Raw genomic sequence first — 26,137 nt, 5'->3', positions numbered from 1 at the left:
AGGGGGGTGACTGAGACTCATTGTACAGAGGGCAAACGGAGGCCCAGAGGGGACATGGCAGGTCCAAGTACCACAGAGCGAGAGCAGCGGAGCTGGTCTCCTCCCTGTTTCAGCCTCCGAGCCCGCAGACAGCCCCTCCCCTTGTCTGGCTAGGTGTGGCAGGGAGATGCAGCTTGGGCTGCTTGCTGGCAGGCGGGATGTGTGAGTTTTTCGAATGGCTTTGACTTTTGAGTCTATTAGTGATGAATTCAGAGCTCCATTTAGCGCTAGCTGATCCATATTTGGAGGAGCAGAGCATTTTGTGGCAGCCGAGACACAGCCACGATTCATCTGCGGGCAGCCCACCCACTCGGCAACCTGGGAAGGCATGAAGTCCGGGCAGGGCCCTCTCACAGCACCCCCTAACCCAGAAGGCTCTTCAGGGTGGGGGTTTGGGCCTGAGAGTCTTTCACCTGGGTGGGAGGTGGACCCTTTAGAGGTGGGCAGTACAGCCCAAAGAGCCTGGCTTAGGGTTCAGACCCCACTCTACCTCTTCCAAGCTGCATGACCTTGGGCAGACCCCTTCAACTCTCTGAGCCCCGGTTTACCCATCTGTGGAAATGATCACCCCTATACCTCTCACACAGGGTTGCTGGGAAGATTCAATGAGCTAATATGCTTGAATGCACTCAGCACACAGAGCTTGGGAAACAGGAAGGGGGGTGGTAACGGCAGTGGAGGTTCCTTCTTTTCCCCCTGCAGTCCTTCTGAGACCTCCCTCTCTGGGCTCCTGGGGAAGGAGCTTTGGCGTCTGCAGCTCTGGCTTCACGCTTACCCCTGTGTGACCTTAGACAAGGCAAGTTAGGTTACCTCCTTGAGCCTCAGTTTCCTCGTTTGTAAAAGTGAGGTAATGGTCCCTACCTTTCAAGATTGTTCTGCAGGTTCCACGAAAAATGTCCATGCGAGCTGGCAGAGTGCAGCAGTCACTCCCAGTGGGGGACCAGGGTGGGGGACGGCGGGAGTAGCTCACCCTGGGCAACGGCCATACAGGTGCCCGGCCTCAGAGAAGTCTTAAAAATTAATAAAATGTACTGAAAGTCAGTCTGCTTTTTATCACCCCACAACAGCAATTCTAACAATGACAGTGATCAAATGCTCCTTTGGACTGGAGCAGGCCACTGCCAGCGCCCCTTCCCCTTGTAGGCCACTGGACCCTTCAGGTGCGATGGCTTTCCTCTCCTCCTTGCTGTCCTTCAGTGTCCCTCCTCCCACCCATACTTTCCTGGAGACTGTCTCTCCTCCCCCATTTCACACCCCACTTCTTGGCTCCCTCCCCAACTTGTCGGTGTAAAGTCTCTGGCGACAGTTGGGGCCCCATACAAGGCTGACAGAGTTCATTCTCCAGAATGTGGACCGGGAGGGCCACAGGATAAGGGCTTCCTCTCCTGGCCTGGTGCAGAGTTCTCTCCTGCCTGCTTCCTCTTAGTGCTCACACAGCCATTTCCCCCTCTACCTGCCTGTGCCTTGTAAACACAATCCCTCGGAGCGGTGAGGAGGCCTGCAGACAGACATTGATTACTGGATCGATGGGGACAGTTGTTCAGTCCCACAGTCTGGAATCAGCTCGCTGGCCTCGGGTGGCTGTGTGATTTGCTGGCTGCAGGCAGCTGGGTTCTAATCCTGACTCGGCCACACCCACCGAGCGACCTCTTTTCTCTGAGCTGAGTTGAGGGTGGGGCTGGACAGATGGCCTGGGGTGGCACGCTGGCGTCCCCAAGGCCCTGCTGGTTTCTCCATCGTAAATGAGGGACTGGAGCGAGAGAGGACAGAAGTCCCTTCCGGTGCACTTGTAGATTGTGTTCAGGCTACAGAGCACATTCACATACCTTTCCTCCAGCCTGGCGTATCTTTGCATCCACCACGGTGCGCTGGGCACACTGGAGCACAAGGGATGTTTCTGGAAGGGTGGAATGATCTATAACTGCTTTCTCTGTGTCAGTTAATTCTGAGTCCCCTTCCTCCAAAGAGAGCCCGCAGGAGAGGGGGCCTGCTGGTCCCCACTCCCAGCCCACCACGCCTCTCTTCTTAGCGTCCACGGCTCCTTCCTGAAGCTCTGTCCCCCCGGGGAAGTACTACAAGGAGGCCACCTTGACCATGGACCAGGTCAGCTCCCTGCCGGCTCTGAGGGTGAGTCCAGGGGGTGGGGTGGAGGGGGTGGGGGCGGCCTCACTGGGATCTGCTGAGGCGCGGAAAGCGCTGGTCTCAGTGTCCTCACCTGTGACATGGGTGGAGTGGTGGGGCGGCTCAGATTCCATGTGCTCCCTGAGGCCCTGTGCACTCCAACAGGCTGTGCTTTGCACGAGCTGCCAATCTTTTAGGGACCGTCCTTGAGCTTTTGTCCCTGTTGTGAAAAGACCCTGCCCTTCCCCCAGGGTCCCTGGAAGAGCCCAGAGGTGCACGATAAAAGGGCTCCCCAATCACTCCTGAGATTTTAATTAAACTTTGTGCAAAGCATAGAGAGGCAATGCCAGGTTAACAAATCACAGCAGTGTCAGGCTTCCCGATTTTTCATTCGGATCTTGGCAGAATAATGGTTTGAAGGTGTCATTGTGCAATGAGAGTCCATCTTCATTTCTGTCTGGAACAAGACAGGCTCAGAGAGCTGTGGGCGCCTCTTTAAAGAGGGCCAGGGGTGGGGTGGCAGGAGGGGTTCTGAGGGAGAGACGGTGGGGGGGCAGGGGCAGCCCCTCCGAAGTGACAGACCTGTTCTAGGGCAGAGACCGAGAAGGAACACAGAGCCCGGGACTTGCAATAGAGGCTGGAATTGAGAAGACAAGGGAACCAGAAGGGGCGTGGGATCGAGGGTAGCTGGGAGCTCAGAAAGGTGACATCATTGGAGAATGTGTCCGTCCCAGATACAAGATGGGGAGCCTGTCCTCCGGGGACACCCTCCTCACACACACAGCCCTGCACACCCCCGCACCCGCAAACACTCAGACACAGGGTGGGGGACTTCTCCCAGACCTAGACTCTCCACTCAGGGAGCCAGGCTGAGGGGCAGCCCAAAGGCAAGGCTGAATGGGGAGCTTCTGCCCTCCCCTCCCTGGATGGGCGGTGGTGTCACTGTTCAGTCCCAGAATATCTGAATGCTAAGCTTGGAAAGAAACTTAGAAACCACCGGTCTAGTCACTTTCCAATGTTCTCCGCTCCGGTTTTATCCATCGGAAAACTGAGTCCCCAAGAGGGCGACAGCTCACCCAGGGCCACGTGACACGGCAGAGCCTGGAAGTCAGGCAGGACTCTGACCCCTCGGCCGGGCCTGCACTTCTAATCAGGGCTTGGCTCGGTGCTGACACGTGTCTGGGGCTGCCAGGCGCCCTGGGGAGCAGCTGGCAAAGACCCGCCCTAGAGGGCTGGCACGGAGGTTGCTGCGTGACCAGCGGCCCCAGCACTCTGATGGACCCAGCGCACCCTAGTCACGCCTGGGGGCTCTGATCTGAGCCCCAGAGGAGAAAGCACTGGACTAGGTCAGAGGGCTGGGTCTGGGCACAGCTCCATCACACTCCACGGGTGACACATCTCCCCTCTAAGTTTAATCTCCGGTCTGTAAAACAATATGCACACCCTGTGCTGTGTACCAGACCTTGCAGGGATGAGCCATGGTCCTCTGCACCCTCCATCTTGCTCCCCATCCTCTCCTTTTTCTTCCACCTGGGGTCTGGGGTGGGGCCGCCAAGGCTGGAGAAGAATGGAGGAGGGGCAGATGGGCAGGAGCACTTGGGCAACAACCCGGGGTGGTCTGGGGTCTGCCTGGCCGCGGGCTCATCATTTGGCAGACAAGGGCTGGGGGCCGATGCAGCAGAAATGTCAGGCTGCTGTAAAGTGCTGTGATGTGTGAGGGTCTGTGGGCGGACCACCGCCCCAGGGCGAGGCCACAATATGCGTCATTTCTGGAGCCCTAGAGCCCCAGGAGCTTGTTCACTGGACAGTGGCTGGGGACTGAGACGGGGTCTTAGGGTGAGATTAATTTTACATTTCTTATTTCATCCTTCTAAACGGTCATTATTTTATTCTATCCTACAAATAAAAACCACATCATTGCAGAAAAACTAGAAAACACAGACAGAAAAGCAAAAATATGGTAAAAATCGTCAGGTAGCCTACTCAAGGTATGACTGTCATGATCATCTTGCCTTATTTCTTTCCACACTTTTTTTTTAATGTGGATATAGAAGTGTTTATTGGGATCACACTGACTTTTTTGCTTGTTGCTTTTTTTTTTTCTTCCCCATTTTGGTTTCTTTGTTGCTTTTCCAACTGGTTCTGAACAACCAGTACCATCTCATGAATTGAGGACACTGAGCCTTTGCCACATGTAGAGAACTAGGGGACAGGGCATAGGGCCAGGACCAGAAGAGCTGGCTTTGAACTCACTTGCTAGGCAAGTGATCGCAAGCAAGTCACTTCACAAAAGGAATGACTGAGGGTGAGGGGGATGCAAATAGGCCCCAGCAAAAGACTAGGAGGGAGGGGTGCAGCGTGGAGCTGTTTTCCTGCAGGTGAAAGGCCTGGCTCTAGGTGCTCCCAGGCATAGACATGGATCCAAGGACGTAGGTTTCTCCACAGTAGAAGGAAGCACTTTGTAATCATCAGAGCTGCATGCAGAGGGAATGAGCTCCCTGTCCCTGATGGGCACCAAGCGGGGGGCTGGCCAAGCATTCAGCTGGGGTGTTCTAGCACACACCTAGGTATCAGAGGAGACTGGACTGCGTGCACTGATGCCCTCCTCACCCTCCGAGTCTGAGGTTCTGATTCTGGCCCGGAGCTTGGTCTTACTCTCCTTTGTGTCATCTACCACATTGTGTCCCAGACTTTGGACTTCATAGTCCCGGAAATTCCGCACCCCCCCCAACTCAAAAAATTATTATTTTGAGGAAGGACTAGCTAGAAATGCCAACTTTCCAATTTTGCCAAGTAAGGACTTAAAACACGTCTCCACAATCATCATTGCATTTTTAAAAGATGTTCATTTTAGAGCAAAAACGTAAGAAAGATCTAATCCCAGAAGCAATAACAGTTCTTTCCACACACATCCCTTTTTGTTCCTATTTTTCTCCCTCTGTTACTGGTTGTCAGGAACTTTGTCCCTGATCATGCCTGGTCCTCAGACTAGCATTTGGGGATTTAGATCCAGGACTCAAGTTTCCCTCTGTGCCTTTCCTATCTTGGTCGAAGCAGAAAGCTGACTTCCCAAAAGGAGCAAGGAGAGGGTTGATGGGAGGTGGGGCCCCAAGTGTCCCCGTGTCCTCTGCGGCCCCAAGGACGGGAGCTGGGTGACTCACCCTGCCCAGAACACATCTCTGGAAAAGCATTGAGAACGGGGCCCCAGGGAGCTCTGGGTACTGGTATTACTTGGCTCAGGGTCCTGAGTGATCTGGGAAGAAAGCTCTGTTTTCTTAACTTGGATTCACTCGTGGAAAAAGTAGGTTGGTTAATATTGGGAAGGGTCTGTCTGTCAGCGGAGGGCAAGGCAAGAGCGGCCTGGGCAGCAGAGGCTAGCAGGAAAGCCTGACCACAGGAAGGCCCTGCTGGGCCAGGACGCACTGCCCCTTTTTACCCAGAAGTTTCTGTTTTCTTTTTGTCTGCCGCTCTGTTTGGTGTATTTAGAAGTGAATTAGCTCAGTGTTTCTGTTCTTGTAAATAATGATCTTGCTTTCTGTAAACACGGATGAGGAGTGGCATGGTGTGACCCGCCTGGGTTTCTAGTTTCTGGGACCAGGACAGCCAGCAGCAAGACCTGGGGGGAAGATACTGGGGTCTCACAGGGGGTCTGGTGGAAGCTCCCACACTGAACGGGGCCACCGCGCACCTCCGGCCTCTTCCCACCTCCCTTTCTGGGCTTCCTTCAGGCAGATGGTCTGTGCACAGCCTGGTGCCTACTACGTTTTATCCCAGCATCAACTCTGTAAAAGCACTGAGAGGTTTGGGAACCTGTCCGAGGTGTCAGGAGACGTTCCAGGTATGGCTCCTAAGGTTTCAGCTCCAGCTTGGTTTCCATCTATCCCCAGTTTTTCTGAGCCTCTCGGAAGCCTGCTTATAGGCTGCTTAGAATAGCTTGCAATAAACTCACTCCCATCTCTTCTCGCGTATATTTCATCTTCCTCCCTTTGCTCTTTCTCCTGGGAGCTTTCCTCAACTTTATCTTCATGTCCAATTTAGTTTTTCACTTCTGCCATCATGATTTTCGTTTCCAAGGGCTCATTTTTATTCTCTGTTTATTTCTCTTTCTTTTAATAGTATGCTCTCATTTTTACTGGATGTAATGTCTTCTCCGATTTGTAATCCAAGGTGCTTTTTTCCACTAGCTTGTTTGGGTCACCATCCTTCATGTCAGAAGCCTTCCTTGGGTACTTGGTAACTGTCTGCTCGTAATTAAGAGTGGGAAGTGGTTGCTAAAAAGCTGTTTCAGAGTTCCAGTCTCTGGGTGGAGTTCATCGACTGGGAGCTTCCCTGAAGGATGAGCTGAAGGGGCCATTTCTTATTAATTAATTTATTTATTTTTGGCTGTGTTGGGTCTTCGTTTCTGTGCGAGGGCTTTCTCTAGTTGCGGCGAGCGGGGACCACTCTTCATCGTGGTGCACGGGCCTCTCACCATCGTGGCCTCTCTTGTTGCGGAGCACAGGCTCCAGACGCGCAGGCTCAGTAGCTGTGGCACACGGGCTTAGTTGCTCCGCGGCATGTGGGATCCTCCCAGACCAGGGCTCGAACCCGTGTCCCCTGCATTGGCAGGCAGATTCTCAACAACTGCGCCACCAGGGAAGCCCTGAAGGCGCCATTTCTTGAGGACCGTCAAGAACAGGAGTAAAGCTCTGGCTGTCAGGACCCTGGAGCTCAGCTGGGGAAGAGTCACTGGGTAATTGCTGCGATTCCCTTGTGTCCTCTCTGTTTCTGTGGGTCATGCCTCTAAAGACTGCTTTACCGTAATTTTAGTGGGTGTCGGAAGGGAATGAAAATAGATGCGAGGTTTCAACCTGCTATCTTTATCCAGGATTGACAACTGCATTCCTGATGTTCGGTAATACGTTTCAAAAATGTTTCCAGAACACCCACTCCTCATTGTTGCTGTCTCAGAATCTTCCACACAGACAGCGGCTGCCCCCAGACTTTTCTCCTGGAGAGCTCTCCACGTCCAACCTCCCAGATGCTCCGCTTGGCTGGTATCCTCAGAGCCTTGCTCCCCGCTCTCCCCTCCCGTCCCCACACCGCCCTCCAGCCCAGCCAGGCTGCTCGGGGAGCCCCCTCCCTCCCCACGGACCCCTGGGAAAGGTCACTCTTTGTCCTGTTGATTATCAGAGGGCAATTCCCACAGAGAAGAGACATTTTTTGGAGTCCGATGAATAGGGCTTCCCACACCCGGTCCTTATCCATTCACCCCCAGAAGTAGTTATTAGGCATTTACTATATGTTGTATACGGAGTGAGGTCTTGGGGGCTTAGAAGACCTTTTCTCAGGAAATTCAGGGTTAAGAACAAACAGGAGAATCACAAACCTTGGGGGCTTTGCAGAGCTCAGATTTTCGACTCCAGTGCCCAATGCTGGGGCCCAGAGAGGCTCACAAAGGCTACACGGTGGGCACAGTCCCTCCCAGAGAGACCCAGCCCAAGACACCTTGGTCATGCTGTTGGCGTCCCCTCCCAACTTCTTAGGATGCTGAGCAGCTTCTGGGGCAGTCAGGCAAGTCTGGGCACAGCACCCCTCCCCAGGGGCCGGGGAAGGACCTCCCTAGTACTGTCCTGTGGCTGGGCCAGGGTCAGGGCTCGGCACTTGGGCGCTGCACTCAACTCTCCCGGCAGCCCTCGGCTGGCTGAGTTATTATCTGCATTGACAGCTGGGGAAGCAGAGGGTCAAAGGGGGTAAGCAATTTGTCCAGTGAAAACTCTGTTGTTATAAATGACCATCCTGCTTCGTCTGGCGGAGTCCCTGGCTGGAAGGGGTCCGAAAGGCCTTTGGGTTCTCTTCTTCCATGGGTGATGGCACACCCGGGAAGAATTTGAATCCACCTGTCCATCTGAGAAGAGGCTGGGGTGGAGGGATGGCAGTGACTGACTCTGGGGGTCTTCCTCGTGCATTTTTGGATCAGCTTTGTCAGAGCCTTTTCACGGCCGCCTTGACAGATGAAAAATCTAAGGCCCACAGATGGGACATGACTGTCCAAGGTCAAGGGCCCATCAGAGCCTGAGCCAAGGTTGGAACCCACGCCTCCCGCTCCAGCCAGGCTATTTCCATGCTCCACGTTCTGAACTCCCACCACATCCTCGGGAAGCTCCGACTGAGGTTTGATCCCTGATGAGGAGCTGGCCTGCCTGCCCCTAACATTCACCTCTTGGCTCCCATGAGCTCGGGGCTGTCCTCTGAGTGCACCACATTCAGCCAGAGAGCAGAGAACTGGGCAAGGAGGGAAGGCAGCAGGCCAGGAGCGGGTGGGGCTGTCTTGCTCACCCATGGCCCAAGCCAGGACAGCTGGACCCAGTGATAATCCTCATGCTGTATTTAGGCCACTGCCCTGAACCCCTCCCTCCCCCTTAGATATTCTCCCGGGCTTGTTGAAAAAACAAAGAAGCAGATTGGATGGTTATAGCAATTCTGCTTTCCAGCCCCAAATGTCCACTGCCATTAGTCGAGTGCCTCTTGGTTACAAGTCCTGTTCATACTCTGCCTTGTTTGCTTCTCACCACGTCTGTGAAGCACAGCGTACCTCCCTACTCTGCAGGCGAGGAAGCCGAGTCTAAGTTAAAAGCTCTATCCACAGCCCCACAATTGGAAAAATGCATTTGCATCCAAGACCTGTTTGTTCTCCATACTTCTTCATCTACTAGGGAGGATGAAATCAAGGTTTCCAAGCAGGAAACATGTGTGGGTGTGTGTATGTACGTCTACATGTGTGTACATGTAGCAGGGGGAGGAAGGAGAATGGGAAGGAGCTGGCGGTCTGGACAGTTGGTGATTGAGGGGGAATGGCTTTCCCATCTCTGGCTGGGTCACCCACCGAGCCCACCCCTGGGTGGCAGATGACACATGTGTATCTCGTGTACTAGGGAGGCTTGCACTTAGGTCCAACTCGTTTCGGGAGGGCCCCTGCCAGAGCCCAGCCTCTCAGGCTCCTGAGACAGGCCTGGGAATTGTCGGATTCCCTAGTCCCCAAGCCAGGCCCCACCCCTAGTGCCCGGACTCGCGCGTGAACAAATGTTCCACTGAGAAAGGAGAGAGAACAAAGGGCCGGGCCTGGCCTGCCAAGCACCCCAGCCCAGCCTCCCAGGCTCCCACCCCAGGGCCTCCGCCTCACAGGGCCTGAGGTCACTCTGAGCCTTTCATCTCATCGGAGAGAAGCCCTCTGGCTCTCCCAGCCCTCCCTCCCGAGATAAATACTGGGGGTGACCTGGGGCCTCCCCACATGGAGCTGGCAACTGCAGCTCTCGCTCACCCAGGGCTGTAGGCAGGGCCACCTCTGTCCATTCAGCAGAGTTCAGACCGCAGCCTCCCTGCCCCACCCCTGCCATCCCAGCCTGCCCTGAAATCTGTGCCGTGGCATCGCACACACGTCACCTCATTTCATCCTCGGAGCTATCCTCACTTACAGCCGGCAAGCAGAGGATCAAAGGGGTCACACAGTTGATGAAAGGCAGCGGAGTCTCAACCTCCAGCACTCACTAACCCTCCCGCCGCCCCCCGGGGAGGGAGGGTCCTAATTCCCTGATGCGGAGTCAGAGCTGGGGGGGCAATCTGGCAGCTGGCTCACGCCCCGCGTTTTCAAGCATCATTAGATCTTTTTCTGACAACTTCATCAGTTAGCAGGGCTCAGAATTGGCAAAAATCCTTATTTAGACATTCAGCCAAAGAATTAAGAAGTGGTTCGTTTCAGAAAAAGCCCAGTGATGTGGGACGCAGTCTCTGCTCTGGCCTGAGCAGCCAGCGGCAGACCGACGGGATCTGGCCTCCAGCCTTGGCTGCAGCACAGACACCAGCAGCCTTGGGCGCGTCACTGCGCTTCTCAGGGCCTCAGTTTCCTCACCTTCCAAATGGATGCGTAATGCCTCCCACACAGGTAGTTAGGAAAGCCTGGACGGTAGGGGAGAGCTCTGCGCTCTGGTTTTAGCTTTTCCCTCCTCTGGTTGACTGGCCGTGGGCCAACTCCCTCCTTCTTGGCCTCAACTTTCTATCTAGACTCCAGGGCAAGTCACAGGAGTGCCCCTAAGCTGGGGACGATGGGGCTGGAGGGAGCCTGTGGGATGGCCAAGGGCAGCCCTTCCCCCGGTGCACCCCAGTGGATGATTCTGTACTTGCAGAGGCCTCTGGCTGGTACCTCTAGAAGGTGGCAATGTGTAGCCCTCCCCCTGCTCGCCTGGGTGCAATTTGCTCGACCCATGTTTCACATTGTAGCAGGGGGCAAGGGGCCGGGAGCAGAACTGGAGAGCGGTTTGATGCTCATTTGTACAGAGCCTGACCATTCCCTTACCGCCTCACATGTCGCATCTTATTGGACCCTGTCGCTGACCCTGGGCGGTAGCTATGGTGACTGTCTGCTGTTCGAAGCAGAATCAAACCAGGACCGTTGACCTCAAGTCCTACTCGCTTTGCTTCTTATCACATCTCTTACTTCTGAGAGGTATTTCTCATCCAGCCACACCCACCCAGGCCTTTAATTCGTTCTGTCAACGATCCACGTTTCTCTCCAATTTCAAACCTCCTAAGAGCACTGGCGAGGCAGTTGCCCCGTGGAGGGAGAGTGAACTCCAGAACCAGGCGGGCCTGAGTCTGAATGCTTCAGGGCGAGTCACTCAACCCCTCAGAGCCTCGACTTCCTAACCTTTGAGATGGGAAGGACGAGCCCCCTTTTAGGGCATCGGGATCCAGTGAGACGCGTGCCCTGGCCCTCTCCAGGTACACACACCGTCTCATTGCTCTCCCCACGAGCGCTACCTGGGAGTCAAGACGAGGTTGACCAGCGCGTTGTTGGAGGAGAAAGCAGAGGTTGTGGCAGGTGGAGGGCCTGTCGGTGGCAGAGCCAGCAGTGGCCGGGCAGGGACCAGGTGCCCCGAGTGCACCGACCGGCTCCGCTGGGCTCTGCCCACTGGGAAAGGTGTTCACGTGGCCGAGGTGAGAAGTGAACCCGGGCTTCCTTCCAGAGGTGGTGCCTCCTCCCTCCCCACAGCAGGTGACACTGACGGGATCATTCTGAAAGTAGAGCTCACACCCGAATTCCCCAGTGGCCCAGAGGGAACAGGCTGCAGTGGGCTTGGGGACAGGCTTGCCCAGCACCTTGGTCCCAGTCCTGCGCTCTCAGAGCACAAGATAAACAAACCCCATCTCAGCTTTTCAAGAGTCCTGGTCCCCAGGGCCCTTCTCAGCCTGCTGGCTTGAGGCTTTATTCCACTCATGTCTTTTCTGATAACTTCATTTGTGGCCCCAGAGACCTCAGGCTTGTTTAAAAATAGAAAAATAAACAACATTGTTCCTGAAGTGCCCCCTCCCCGCTTCGGGCCTCCTAATGAGGTGCTGGTTGGGCTGGCTGGGGCTCTGTTCCCAGGATTTTCAACCCCCTGCCGGCCTTGGGCCCCTGCTGCCTCTGCTTCCCAGCGGCACGGGTGTGGGGGAGGGCTGGTGCTGCCTGCCGGGAGCTCTAGGCCAGCACGGCTCCGCACAGCTGGACCCACTCACCCAGGCAGAAGGCCAGGCCGGGCCCCTTGCAGGCCCAGCCACAGAAGGCCCTGAGAGGGAGCTTCCCCTCTTCTTAGCCCTGGCCTCAGCCCCTAACAGAACACAGGTCCCTTCTGTGTGCTGGGCACCGGATGAGGCCCCCAGGATGCAGCCCCTCAAGTTTCCCAGGCACATCAGGCTTGTTGCTCAAAGTCCTGGACTGGAGTTTGCATTTTGTGTGTGACCTCAGTTTTCCCCACGTGAAAAATGGACCTAATGACAGCAGCCCTGCCTACCTCGGGGGGTTTGTATGCAGCCTGCGTGAGAAGATGGCTGTGAAAATGCTAAAATGCAACAGGCAGGTGGATGGGATTTCAGGCAGCTTCAGAGAGGAATAGCACCTGGAGGCAGGGAGCGTCTGTGCCCCTCTGAGTGGTGGGACTCCTCTGAGTCTTTTCTTCCTTTAATTTTTAATTAAAGTATAGTTGATTTACAATGTTGTGTTAGTTTCTGCTGTACAGCAAAGTGATTCAGTTATACATATATATGTGTGTATATTATATATATATTCTCGTTCATATTTTTTTCCATTATGGTGTATTACAGGATAGTGAATATAGTTCCCTCTGCAATATAGGAGGACCTTGTTGTTTATCCATCCTATATATACTAGTTTGCATCTGCTAACCCCAAACTCCCAGTCCCTTCCTCCCCCACCCCCACCCCTTGGCAATCACAGGTCGGTTCTCTGTGTCTGTGAGTCTGTTTCTGTTTCACAGATATGTTCATTTGTCTTGAATTTTAGATCCCACGTATAAGTGATACCATATGGCATTTGTCTTGCTCTTTCTGACTTAACTTCATTTAGCATGATAATCTCTAGGTCCATCTGTGTTGCTGCAAATGGCTTTAATCCATTCTTTTTTATGGCTGAGTAGTATTCCTTTATATATATCTCTATATCTATATATATACCCCACATCTTCTCTATGCATTCATCTGTCCACATTTAGGTTGCTTCCATGTCTTGGCTATTGTCAAGTGGGATTGCTGAGTGGCATTGCTGGATCATATGGTAGTTCTATTTTTAGTTTCTTGCGGAACCTCCGTACTGTTCTCCATAGTGGCTGCACCACTTTACGTTCCCACCAACAGTGCAAGAGCGTTCCACACGGGGAGTCTTTAAACACGAGCATCAACCTCACACCAGGGTTTAGATGGACGGGAGCAGTGTCCCTGGATAGCTACCAGGCTGGTGGAGGGACCCAAAGCCACACCACTGGGAAGGTGGCTAAGAAATGAGGGTGTTTCCCTTGAAGAAAGACTCGGGAGGACGTGACCCTCTTTACGAATTTGCTGGAGGGTGAAGGAGGAATTAGATGGGCTCCGAGCATAAACCGTAAGGTGAGAGGGAAAAGTGACCCTGGGGCTAAAATTCCTGAACAGATCGCACTCTTGGAAACAAAACTAGGCTCATTCAGGATGGAGCAAGCTTGCTTTCCCCGGAGGCCTCCCAGCTGAGCTCCTGGGATGAAGTGCAGGGGGACCAGGCTTCAGCTGTGGGTGGGCCGCTTGCCCAGGAAGTTGAAGCAGAGACAGTCAGTGTCCTTCCATCGGCCGAAAGTCTCTGCATCCTGAGCCCCGGCCAGGCTCTGTGAGAGAAGTCACCCACCTCCCTCTTTCCCCCTGAGGCCAAATGCCAGAGGAAGTGCTCCCAGCAGGCTGACCCAGTGCTGAGGGGAACTGAAGCAGATGTCGTGACCCAGACGCCACTGCTCAGGCAGCAGAAAAGGAGAACATCAGAAACTGGTTCTCTTCGGAGATGGCTGGAGGCACCAACCTCATCCTGCCTCCTGGCTGCTCTGGATCCAGAGCCTCTCCCTTGTCCTGCCCCATGAGTACCCCCAGGACTCAAGCAGCCCCCCTCCAGGAGGGTGGTCAGCTGGCGGGGCAGCTCTGGGTCAGGGCCCGGTTCCTGCTCTGCACAAGCGGTGCCCTGCCTGGCCAGCGGCTTCTGATCCTGCTCTCCTGGGCAAAGGGCCTCCCAGAATAGGGAGACTCACCTGGGAGAGGGGACTGAGGTGGCTCCGCCTCCATCCTCAGATGCCATCCTGCTTAGAGAGGCCTCAGAACCGGCAGGCAGAAAGAGAGGCCGGGGACCACGGTGCTTTCCCAGGCGTACCAACCAAGAGGGTAGGACGGCAGCGCGCGAGAGCCGACAGTGCTCTTAAAACCTGGTAGAATTATCAGGAAAAATGAAAATTGCTCACTACTTGCTAGTTACCAACCTATGGCTGCATATCTTGGAATGTATCTGGAAAGGTACAGGCAGAGACCATGAGATGACCTGGGGCCTCCTTCCACTGAACTTCCATTCTCAGGAGCATCCCCTGCCGGGCCTTGAGGGGAAGAGCAGCCCACTGGGTCTGGGAGACAAGAGTCTAGATCTGCCTGGAGTCCAGCCCTTGCCCCATAGAGAGCAAAGCAGAAAAGAGGAGCAAAGCTCTTGCTTCCTACCCCTTAGGAAGAAAAGTTTGTTTGCTTGCTTAGCAAATTGTCTCTGGAACTTACGTTCTTTTTTAATTTGCTTTTTATTTATTGTTAAAATCATATGTTGACATTAAAATACGTTTTCTAAAAACGAATTCCTTAGCACCCAACCATCCTAACAGAAGTTGTCATTTTTCTATTTTCTTTTGCCACTGTTCCCCCAGGCACACTTTATTTTACATCACTGTAGACAAACAGATATGATTTTATTTTGTGCTTTTTCTCCATTAGGCATAAATGTTTCTTCGTGTTGCTATGTGGTCTGTGTTGGCATCATTTTAATGGTTGCATAATTGCATTGAGTTCTGATTTACTAAACCATCCCCTCATTGCCGGCCATTAACGTTGTTTCCAGGTTTGGATATGTATTGTTTGATGCTATAAATAATTTTTCAATAAACATCCTCATGTATTATTTTCCTTGTTTTTAAAAAATTATTTTCCTATTTAGATTTCCAGGTTCTCCTTGGAGGCATGAGATAGATAGGGCCGTCCACTCTGGGAATTTGAGCTACGCAACCATTAAAATGATAACTATATTGACTACGTAGCAACATGGAAAAACATTTATGTCTCATGGTGGGGCACAAAATAAAAACTGGACTGCTAAATATCCTTAACCCAAGTCAATGATAAAAGATAGAGCCCTGTGACACATCGCTAGAGACCACTCTCCAAGTTGACATAGATGCATAAATGTCGTTTTGCATGTGGGTTTTCAATAGGCCCTTGTGTGTGTCGTGCATCCTCCATGAGGGCATTGTGGGAGCACTTCCCAGACGTGCCGTGCGCCGGGGGCTGCAGAACTCCCAGCGGCTCCTGCGAGCCAGCGTCTGCTCATCCTGTCACACCCCCACAAATGCCAGGATCTGCAGGACACTTTTCACCCCTCCCCTTGGTCCTCCTTGAGCCGCATCAGCACCAGCCATAAGCATGCTCTTGGCTCTCAGCCTGGCCCCCTGTGGTGACCCAGGGGCTTGACATATCTGTGCACGTCTTTTTGTTTGTTTGTCTTCATTTTGATCCAGCGTCTTCCTGGAACACACTCCATGCAAGGAGCTCAGGTCAGAGGGTCAGACAGACCTGAGATCACATTCTTGTTCTTCCTCTTATTTGGTGAAGTTATATAAGCTTTCTGCTCCTTGGTTTTCTTCGCCTATACGATGAACTTAACAATATCTGCTGTTCGGGTTGATTTAAAGGATAAATGGGACAACTTATGTGCATGTGACTGACATAGCACCTGAGATACAGTAAATGTCTAGCAAGGACCAGTTTCTCTCCTTTCTGCTTCTCTCCTTGGGACCAAGGGAAAGTATGGAAAAGGTGTAGTGCCTAGAGGTCTGGCCAACAGTAGGTGCTCAATGAATGCCTGGGTGATGACGAATCATGGCTGGCTGGCTGGGCCCTTAGCAGTCACGGGCAGGCTGCTGGGGGTGGACCAATGTTCCCAGGATACAGGGGGAAGTGCAGAATAGGAAGTTGGGGGTTTCAAAAGTCCAGTAATCCAAAATATCAGGGACTGAAATAACACAGGACCTTTGAGTTGCTTTGGTTTGGATTTTTAAAGAGTCACTGGGCATCACAGGGAGAGAGAGTAGCAGCTGTGGGTGACAAGAGGGGCTGTGGTGTGAGCCCATTTCAGTTTATATCAGTTGATTCAAAGTGAGGGGCAAAATAGATCAACTGTTGTCACTTAGATGTATTAGTAAAAGAGAAATTGTCGTCCTGACGCAAAGATACACATTTTACAGAGTTCACAGGGGAACATGTTCCCAGGGTGCCTGTGGTGAGTGTCCCCAAACAGCTGCAAAGCAGCCCCGGCACCATCTGAGGAGCCCTCCTGCTTATAGACAGGAAGGCAGCTTATAAACAGCGGGCCGGCACCAGGAGGGCTGGGGCCAGGGCAGCCCTGCCGTTCCATTCCCGCTCCCGTGAGAAGCAGAGTGGCCCCCGATCTGGGCTCTTCTCTGAACTGTCTGCTGCCTGGCCTGCCCCGGGATGACATCATCACCTCAGTCACTGTTTCCAGCTTTGCACAACCTGCCTTTAAAGTACAGGTACAGAGTGTGTTTTAACGGGTTTTCATATTGGCTGTTTGGAACTTTGTTTGCTTTCTCCACAGAAAAATAGCAATTTTTTTCTTGTTATCCTAGTAATTCCATAAAACAGCAAAGCTAGAGGACTGAACCAGGGAGTCATTCATTCAACAATAGCACTTTATTTGGTGCTCTGGTAGAAGTGGTTTCCATCAGAAGGGCTAAGGTGGTAAATGGAAACATTCCCTAAATAAATCTGGCAGAAACTGGAAGAGGGAAGTTAGAGGGAAAACAGTTAAAGGACATGCTTGTAGGAGAGACAGTTTGTCACAGGTGGAGTTGACTGTGAGCGATGAGAGAGCAGGAGAGGGAGGCCCACGTGGGTTGGGGTGATGTAACTTGCCTGCCTCTGCAGGGCCCGGCCACAGCCTGTTGGCCGCGGGGAGGGGGGGCGGTGGAGGGACGTTAGAGGGAGCAGGAGGGAGCTTTGTGAGGTGTCTCTGCAAAACACATGTTTTCAGGCTGGGTGTTTGCCCTGGAGCGAGGCTAGAGGTTGCCCGCGCTGTACACCCCTACCCCGGTCTTTGCTGGGTGGGAAGCTGTGTCCTGGAAGGGACAGTACGGGGCAGGGAAGTGGGGTAGACGGCATCTGATGTCATGTCTCTGCCATCTATTAGCACTGTGACTTTGACCAGGTCACTTAGTGTGGTACGTGGGTAGCTTACTAAGGCACAGGTTCTTGGGCCCTGCCCCTAGAGGTACCGACTCAAAGCCACTGGTGGGTTAAGGAAGGTGAATTTCGATGAAAGCTCCCCGTGGGACTCAGCCGCACAGCCGGTGTGTTAGCTTCTCTGTGATTCCTTATCGTCAACTGCAAAATGAGGTTATGCCGAGGTCAGCACTCAACACGTTAGCCCCCCTCTTGCCCTTCTTCTCACCAAAGCTGCTCTCCTTTGAGTTCCCTGGAGACTTCACTTGGAGGTGATGTCTCTGGCTGCAGTCAGCAGTTGTCCCTATAGGCACCCATGGGAGCCAAAACTAACATTTCTGTGCCCATCGGCAGGCAGGGTCAGCAACTGGCAACATGCTGGCCCAGGTAACATCTTTAGTTGGGAGCTTTAAATCGATAGCCCTGCCAGTCCCTGGGGGTGCTGGTGATGCTGGTGATGCAGAGGGGGGGGACAGTGAAGTTGGGTGCAGAGAATTACTAATGATAAAGTTTATTGGGGGCCTGCCAGCACAAGGTGTTTGGCAAATATGATTTCATTTGATCCCCATAAAATCCCATGAGCAAAGTTATGATTCTGCCCATTTTACAGATGGGGAAAAGGGGAGGCTCAACGATCTGCCCAAGTTCACACAGCTTGTCTTGTTGTTATTCTCATTACCCATGAACTTGAATATTGTTTAATGTGTTGGAAGACACTGTAGAGTTGATCTCAAGCTGTTAAAATGTTAATGTACAGATGTGAATAGACACTTCTCTGTAATAAGTTTTGTGTCTCCTGTAATAGGTTTGATAAATAAGTGAGGGGACAAATGGTCTTTTGCTTCCCTTTTTTTTTTTTCTTTTCTTCCTTTTTCTTTTTCTTTTTTTGCTTGGGCAAGTTACACTATTGAAAAATTGAGATCATATTAACCTCTAAATCTGCAAGATACCAGAATCTTGTAGATGTCAAATAAAAAGTTATAACTTTATTTAGAGTCAGTCTGACTCCAGACCCTCTGCCCCTTCCATTCCCCACCTCAAGCCTCCTACAGCACAATGCCAGGCCCCTGGGCCACCCGCAAAAACTCAGGCCTGCAGTCCCCTGAGCTCCTCCAAGCTAGCAGATGGCTCTTCCGGAAGGATCCTCGGGGCAGTGGCAGGTACCTGTGGGCCTAGAATCTGGGGAGAGATAGGTGTGGTGGGTCTGAGTTCAGGCCACGTGGTCCCATGGATGTTTAATAATATTTAACATTTTTACTGCATTTCCCCCTGATTTGTTTCATTAGCGATCCACATCCATCTGCCAGCAGGACACATCCTCAGCCTGTCCCTGCCAACCCATCTGTCACCAGGAGACAGCTCCCTTACAGGCCTCTCTGTTTTTAGACTTCAGGAAGGTTGAACATCTGAAACATAGAGCCTGTCCCTTTCTTATAAACAACTAGCGGGAAGGATGCCTCCGGGGCTTGGCCAACAGAGAGAGTACATTCACCTAAGTGAATTTCTCATGCCCTGTGCTCCCTACCCCCAGCTTCCCTGGAATGAAAATGCCAGGCTTCTCTCCACCTGGTGAAGATCACACAGGCCAACCTGGGCCTTTGAGGATTCAGGGTCCAGGTTAAGCCCCACTGTTGCCCTCCCCTACTTAACATTTTTATCCAAGTAGGTGACCCGAGGGCAGCTTGGAAGAGGAAGAGACAGCTGGCGGGCATGTGGAGAAGGAAGGGGAGGCCCTGCTGCCTTGCCTTGTTCCCTGCCCACCCACCCATCCACCCCCAGCCCACAGCGTATCCCACTGTCGCACCACATCACTCCCTACCTGGTCTGGCCTTGGCTCCTGCTCTGTCTCTGTCTCCTGGCTGGTTTCTCCTCCCTGCCCTTTGTTGGGCCTACCGCCCAGCAACGCTAGCTTGTCCTAGCTCTTGTCCTTTCCCTCTGCTTGGACTTGATTCAGACTTTCTCCTACCCTGTCTGTGTCTGCAGAGACTTCTTTAAGTGCCTAGCCTGTGTCCCGTGGAAGACAGAGGTGGCGTCTCCAGCATTTTGGGGGCCCCAGGACCTGGGTCAGTACCTGGCACACAGTAACTCACCTATGCATTTGCTACAATGGCTTAAAATTCAGGCCACGAGCCTGTGTCTCATCACTAGCTGAGGAAGCCACATCCTTCAGTTCCGCTGGTTTGTCCTCTGAGCAACTGCCAACTGGCATGGGCATGGGACTCAGGGTAATGCCTCAAACCCTGCCTGCTCTGCATGTGCAAGAATGCGATTTTGAGAACTTTTCTTGGAAAAAAATTGCATACCCAGTGCAGTTAAGAGTAGTACTGTAGACAAAGCACTGACTTAGGAGCATGAGTCCTCCTTCTCTGGGCTTTAGTGTCCTCTCTTTGTAAAACGTAATGGTAATATCCATCCTGCCACCTGCCTGTGAGATAGTCACAGCCTGACTCAACACCTTGCACACAGTAGGTGCTCACTCACGTTGGGTTTGAGAACTGACTGCATGACTCCAACTCAATACTGCCACCTTCTGGTAGAGCTACTCTAGTGCTGAAGGGTGACTCGGTTCAGACCCAGAACTAGGAATTCCTCCTGGGCAACAGGGTTGAAGGAAGAGAAGCCTTCCAGTTCAGCCCAGAAGCTCCATCCACCTGTGGCTTCCAAGCCACTGCTCCAGGTGACAAGCTCATCCATTTCCTAAGGGGCAGCCACTTCCCAGGTAGCACAGGATTACAACGGGCTCCATCATCCGCCAGATGATAGACCTGGAATTCCTGACCCTCCCTCTTTTCCCCCAGTGACCAACTCCCACCATTGGATAAGGGCCTTTTTTTTTTTTTTAATAAACATTTAAGTCCTTTCTTTTTTACTAGAAGCACTTAATGCTGTTCATTTGCCTGTACACACTGCTTTCACTGAATACCACAAATTTTGATAGGTTGTGTTTTCATTTTTATTTAGTTCACATTATTTTCTAATTTCCCTTGTGATCTCTTTGACTTTGAGTGTTTCCAAGATATCTTTCTAATTTATTGATTTATTGATTTTCTAATTTATTGATATTGATATCTAATTTAATGTTGTTGTGGTCAGAGCATATTTTGTGTGATTTAAATCCTCTTAACTTTATCGAGACTTGCTGTAAGACCCAGAATATGGTCTATCTTGGTAAATGTTCCAAGTGCATTTGAAAAAAATGTGTGTACTACTGTGCTGGGTGAAGTGTTCTATCAAAGTAAGTCAAGTTGGTTGATAGTCTTTTCAAGTCTTTTATATTCTTAATGATTTTTTTGTCTATTGTTCTATCAATTACTGACAGAGGGATGTTGAAACTTCCAGCTATGTAAGTGGATTTGTCTCTTTAAAAAGAGTTTAAAATGAGAAAAAAGATCTTTTATATTTACTTAGATATTTATCACTTTTGGTGTTCTTCATTCCTTCGTGTAGATTCAAGTTTCTTCTGGTATTTTCGTCTCCCTGAAGGACTTCTTTTAATATTTTTTGTAGCTCTGGTCTTCTGCTGATGAATTCTCTAAGCTTTTGTTTGTCTGGGGGAAGAAGAAAGTCCTTTGCCTTTAGGTTTGAAAGATATTTTTGCTGGGTATAGAATAATTGGATGAGAGCCTTTTTTCTTTCTCTCTGAGAGTATCACTCCATGTCTTTTGACTTGCTTAGTTTCTGACAACAAATCTAGAGTCTTTTTTTTTTTGGCTGCGTTGGCTCTTTGTTGCTGCACAGGGGCTTTCTCTAGTTGCAGCTAGTGGGGGCTACTCTTTGTTGTGGTGCACGGGCTTCTCATTGTGGTGGCTTCTCTTGTTGCGGAGCACGACTCTAGGCGCGTGGGCTCAGTAGTTGTGGCACAACGGGCTTCAGTAGTTGTGGCGCACGGGCTTCGTTGCTCCGCGGCATGTGGGATCTTCCCGGACCAGGGCTTGAACCCGTGTCCCCTGCATTGACAGGCGGATTCTTAACCACTGTGCCACCAGGGAAGCCTGAGTCATTTTTATCTTTGTTCCTCTATATGTATGTGTCCTCCCACACCACCCCCCAATATATTTCTCTTTATTGCCGGTTTTTGGCAATTTGATTACACTGTGTTGTGGTGTGGTTTTCTTCAAGTTTCTTCTGCTTGGGTTCTGTTGAGCTTCTTGAATCTATGGATTTATCGTTTTACCTCATCATGATTTCCTCTACCTTCTGGAATATATGTAGCATATTTATGATTGTTGTTTTAATATTTGCACCTGCCTATTCTATCATTAGTGTCATTTCTGGGTCTGTTTTTATCCATTGATTTTTTCTACAGGTTGTAGATCTTATTTTTCTACTTTTTTGCATGACCAGTGATTTTTTATTGGAATCTGAACATTGTAAATTTCATATTGTTAGGTGTTTAATGTTGTATCCATTTAAATGTTATCGAGTTTTGTTCTTGGATGCAGTCTTGTTATTTGAAATGAGTTTAATCCTTTCAAGGCTTGCTTTCAAGATTTATTAAGGCAAATACTGTATACCTTTCTTATGTAACCATGGGACACTTATCAAAACTAATAATAGGGGCTTCCCTGATGGCGCAGTGGTTGAGAATCTGCCTGCCAATGCAGGGGACACGGGTTCGAGCCCTGGTCTGGGAAGATCCCATATGCCGCGGAGCAACTAGGCCCGTGAGCCACAACTACTGAGCCTGCGCGTCTGGAGCCTGTGCTCCGCAACAAGAGAGGCCGCGACAGTGAGAGGCCCGCGCACCGCGATGAAGAGTGGCCCCTGCTTGCCGCAACTAGAGAAAGCCCTCGCACAGAAACGAAGACCCAACACAGCCAAAAAATATATATATATATATAAATTAATTAATTTAAAAAAACTAATAACAAATTAAAATTGGTGGAACACTCCTAAGTTACAAACTTTAGTCAGATTTCACCAGTTTTCCTACATTTATCTTTTATCTGCTCCAGTATCCACTCCAGGATCCTACATTACATTTAGTCTTTCTGTCTCCTTAGTCTCTTCTGATCTGTGGCAGTTCCTCCGTCTTGTCTTTCATGACTTTTTTGGAGAGTACTGGCCAGGTATTTTTGTAGAACCTCCCTCAATTTGTGTCTTTCAGATGTGTTCTCTTGCTTAGTCTGGGGTTATGGATTTATGCAACCAATGCCACAGAAGTGAAGTACCCTTCTCATCACATCATATCAGGGGACACATAATATCAATACAATCAATTACCAGTGATGTTAACTTTCATCACTTAGTTAAGGTGATGTTTCCAGGTTTCACCCCTGTAAAGTCACTTAGTGCACAGAGCTAGAAAATATATGTGTATATAGTAACCCATGTATGCTAAACACCAATATTTATTTCTATATCTATCCTTCTATCCATCTATCTAGATACCCATGAGTTCCTACTGATGTCTCTGACTAATCTAGCACTCCCTCTCTTGCTTATTTGTAACTTTTTTAGTGTGACAATAAGAAACTTGGTTCCTATAATCTGTTATTTATTTACCTATTTGTTCAACCTCACTATCCATGTGGCTTCAGAATTGCTAGCCCATACCCCTGTGAGAAACAAATTTGCCAACTACAGTACAGTGTTGGTTTATGGTTCTTGTTGTCTTTAGACTTACAGTATCCGGTCGAAACACCGTGTTACTTGGTCAGTTCCTCCTTCCCAATTCCTTTCAGGGAGGTTTTGTCATATATTTGTATATAGTTACTTTTATTTGTCATGGTCTGCATTTCATCCTGGGTTCACTGGGTTTTTTAAATTTTTAATTTTTTAATTTGCATCCAGTAAACATCACTCATTATGGTGTACGGTTCTATGGGTTTAAACAAATTCATAGAGGTGTGGATCTGTCATCACAGCTCCACGGTACAGAACAGTTCCATCACCCTAAACATTTCCTTGAGAGGCTTCTTTGTAATTAACTCTGTCCCCCTCCCCCAGCTGTTGGCAACCACCCAGCTGCTTTCCATCCTTATAGTTTTGCATTCTCCAGAATGTGATACAAATGGGCTCATACAATAGGTAGTCTTGGACCTGACTTCTTTTACTTGGCAAAATACATGTAAGAATCATCCACATTGTTGCATGAATCTACTTACTGCTGAGAAGTATTCCGTTGTATGGATGTGCCAGTGTTTGTTATCCTTTCACCTGTTGAAGTACATATTGATTGTTGTGGCTTGCCTTTTGACTCTCATAATGATGTCTTTTGAACAACATAAATTCTCAATTTAAATATATTCCAATTTACGAAATTTTTCTCTCATAATTAGGGCTTTTTGTGTATTGTTAAGATATCTTTGCCTCAAGGTTATAAAGGCATTGTCCTATGCTTTCATCTAAAAGTTCTATTATTGGTTTTCCACTTTGGATCTGTGATCAGTCTTGGGATTGATCTTTGCGTATGGTGTGACATAGGAATCAAGATTCCTTTCTTCCCTGTATGGATACACACTAAACCCAACACCACTTATTGAAAGAACTCTCCTTTCCCCTATTCCACTGCAATGTGATCTTTGTCATACATCAGGCAGCCATGTACATATGGGTCTGTTTCTGGAATTTCTATTAGGCCATTGGTCTGACTATCTTTGCACCAGTACCACACTGTACTGATTACGAAAACTTTAGCAAGGTCTTGATATCTAGTAGTATAAGTACTTCAGCCTTTGTTCCTCTTCTTTAGGATTGTCTTGGCTGTTCTTGACCCTTTGTATTTCCATACAAAGTTTAGAGTCAGCTTGTCAATTTCCACAAAAACATCAGCTGGAAGACTTTAACTAGAACCGCATTAACTCTGCAGGTAAATTTGGGAAGAAGCAACATCTTAATGATATTGAGCCTTCCAATCCAAAAATATGACATATCTGAGGGAAGTTTTTAAAGGCGCTAAAAGGATTTTGTTACACCCTTCTTCCAGGACACGGGGTCTGCTCACCCAATTTTTCACAACTATGAGGGTTCTTTCAGGCAGGACTTCTCCCAGTGAGAGTCTGCTCCAGTAACCTAAAGGGCTCTGCTCAAGACCTAGGAGGGGCTGGCCTCATGTACAGATACCTTCATCCACTCATTTCCTCGACAGATGCTTTACATCTGTTTAAAATTTTAAAAATACGAACATTAATCATATCATTTTTAAAAGAGTTGGTAGCAGACAAAATGAGCAAAAAGTAAAGCATTATTCAAAAAACCAAACACTAAAAATTAAGAAAGTTGAATTAGCAGTGAGAAATATTAAATGAAATAATAAATACTGTTTGATCCCTTTTTAAAAAAATGAGATCTTAAAAATTAAACTACTTAAAAAATTAAACTACAAATGACGTCGCTAGCATATTTTTGTGTGAATTTTTTCCAGCAACTGTGAAGAGCTCTTTTTGACGACGCACTTGCTGGAGAAATGGTGAGGAGATGTGTTTAAGCTAAGTCCAAATATTTTCCCTCTGACTTTCATCTTCAGATCAAATCTCTCATTCAATAACTTTGAGAAGACCTTTTTGAAAAAACTTAGTTTTTTTGGCAGGGACTGAAATCTTTTTATTTACAAACTGTAGTTTGTGTTTCCAAAAATATCCCCAGCATTCGGGGTTTATTTTCGCCTTCTTTAGTTTTGTCATGCCTGGATGGGGATCGCACTGCCGTTACCTGTATAAATTTCTGTACTGACATGTTTATGTTCCCTTGTTCAGAACACCTTCACGCTAGGGTGTATATGTTATTCTTGAAACGGAAGCGTTAGTTTGTCAGTTGTCATTGTCCTCCTCTGGAGGATTGAAGACTTCTGAGTGTGAAATTTTATGCAGACTATATAACTCTCTGGATGGGTCCCAAATTTTATTGGTTCAGATTTCAGATGATTAAAGTAATAGCAACAAAACTCTGGAACACTGTAAACTGGAACTGTGCTCTTTAATGAGCCTCGCTCCCGTTCCTGCCTCTTTCCAGCTGTTCTTCTATCTGTTGGTGGCTGGGCTGAACCGGAGGACTCCGGCTGAGCTGGCACTTGGCTCCGGGTGGAGAGATGGGAGAGGCGCTGAGGCAACCTTCCCTGGGCCCTTAGAAACTCTCCCTGCAACACCATCAGCAGCCCTCTGCAGGGAGCTGCATGTGTGCCAGGGACACCTGGTCACAGGGACAGTCTGCGCCTTGGGATCTCCCTCTGGGAAGCGAGCGGCAGGAAACCTGGGGGGAGGGAACTTGCCGTTGTTGGACCAGAGACAGGCTTGGGACGCTCTCCTGGCAGGTGCCCGCCGGGCCTCACAGAGAACTATACCAGTCACCCCAGCCTCCAGGGCCCGGACACAGCTCTGGCTCTAGCCCAGCAGCCAATACCTGCCCTGCTCCTCACTCTGGTTCCTCCACCATTCCCCAGCCTCATGGCCCCATGCTGCCTTCCCCTTCCCCTCTGGGCTTCTCCCTCCTTCAGCGTTTGCTCCTGTCACCCTAGAGCTCTCAGAGGCCAGGGGCCACTTCTTTGACTTCAATCTGGGCTCCATTTTTGCACTTCTTGTCAAAAAAGTTTTTTTCAGGTCATATGCTTGGCCTCATCACCACCTTTCTCTTTTGATAGTTATGTGTCACAAGGCACTGAGGTGGGAACAGTACCAGGCAGGTTCAGAAGACCTGGGTCCTGGGCTGGCTCTCCCACTCGCTTGCTGAATGACCTGGGGCAAGTCAGCCCCCCACCCAGGTCCTCATTTCCACATCTGTGACATGAGGGGGTTAGTCTAGATCAGAAACCTCCAGACATTTTTGATCACGCATTCTCAGCAATAAAAAAATATGGAGCATGCACCCATAATATGCATATATTCACTTATAAACTCTATACCTTTACTACAATACTAATATGTTATGAAATAAACATGCAAAATAAAAAGTTAAAATTAAAGATTACATAAAATATTTTTTACATAAATTCTCCTTTATTTTATATAACAAAATTTCCTCCTTTCACAATTTTATTGTTTGCTTATAATTAATAACAACAGTGTCAGGGAAAGCAATATGATTGGATATGCTTCATTTCTCTGTGAAATCTTGCTTTAACCCTTTGAGATAGAGCCGTTTAGAGATCTGGTCTAGCTGAGTTTGTTTTCAATGGCTGTTGTAGTTGATCCAGAGAGAAGAGATATATCATTTGCTATATTAAATTAAG

General features: G+C 49.7%; 1 protein-coding gene across 1 annotated transcript in view; it reads left to right on the top strand.

Moving 5' to 3' along the window:
• Window positions 1-26,137, top strand: part of CIB4 (calcium and integrin binding family member 4) — a 47,258-nt gene that overhangs the window by 5,061 nt on the left and 16,060 nt on the right. Inside the window, 2 exon segments of the mRNA XM_068564926.1 lie at window positions 2,069-2,096; window positions 2,098-2,166. Coding sequence (XP_068421027.1) covers window positions 2,069-2,096; window positions 2,098-2,166 — 97 coding nt within the window.

Source organism: Eschrichtius robustus, chromosome 15 (assembly GCF_028021215.1).
Source record: "Eschrichtius robustus isolate mEscRob2 chromosome 15, mEscRob2.pri, whole genome shotgun sequence".
Taxonomy (NCBI): Eukaryota; Metazoa; Chordata; class Mammalia; order Artiodactyla; family Eschrichtiidae; genus Eschrichtius; species Eschrichtius robustus.
This window is presented reverse-complemented; position numbering and strand designations above follow the sequence as displayed.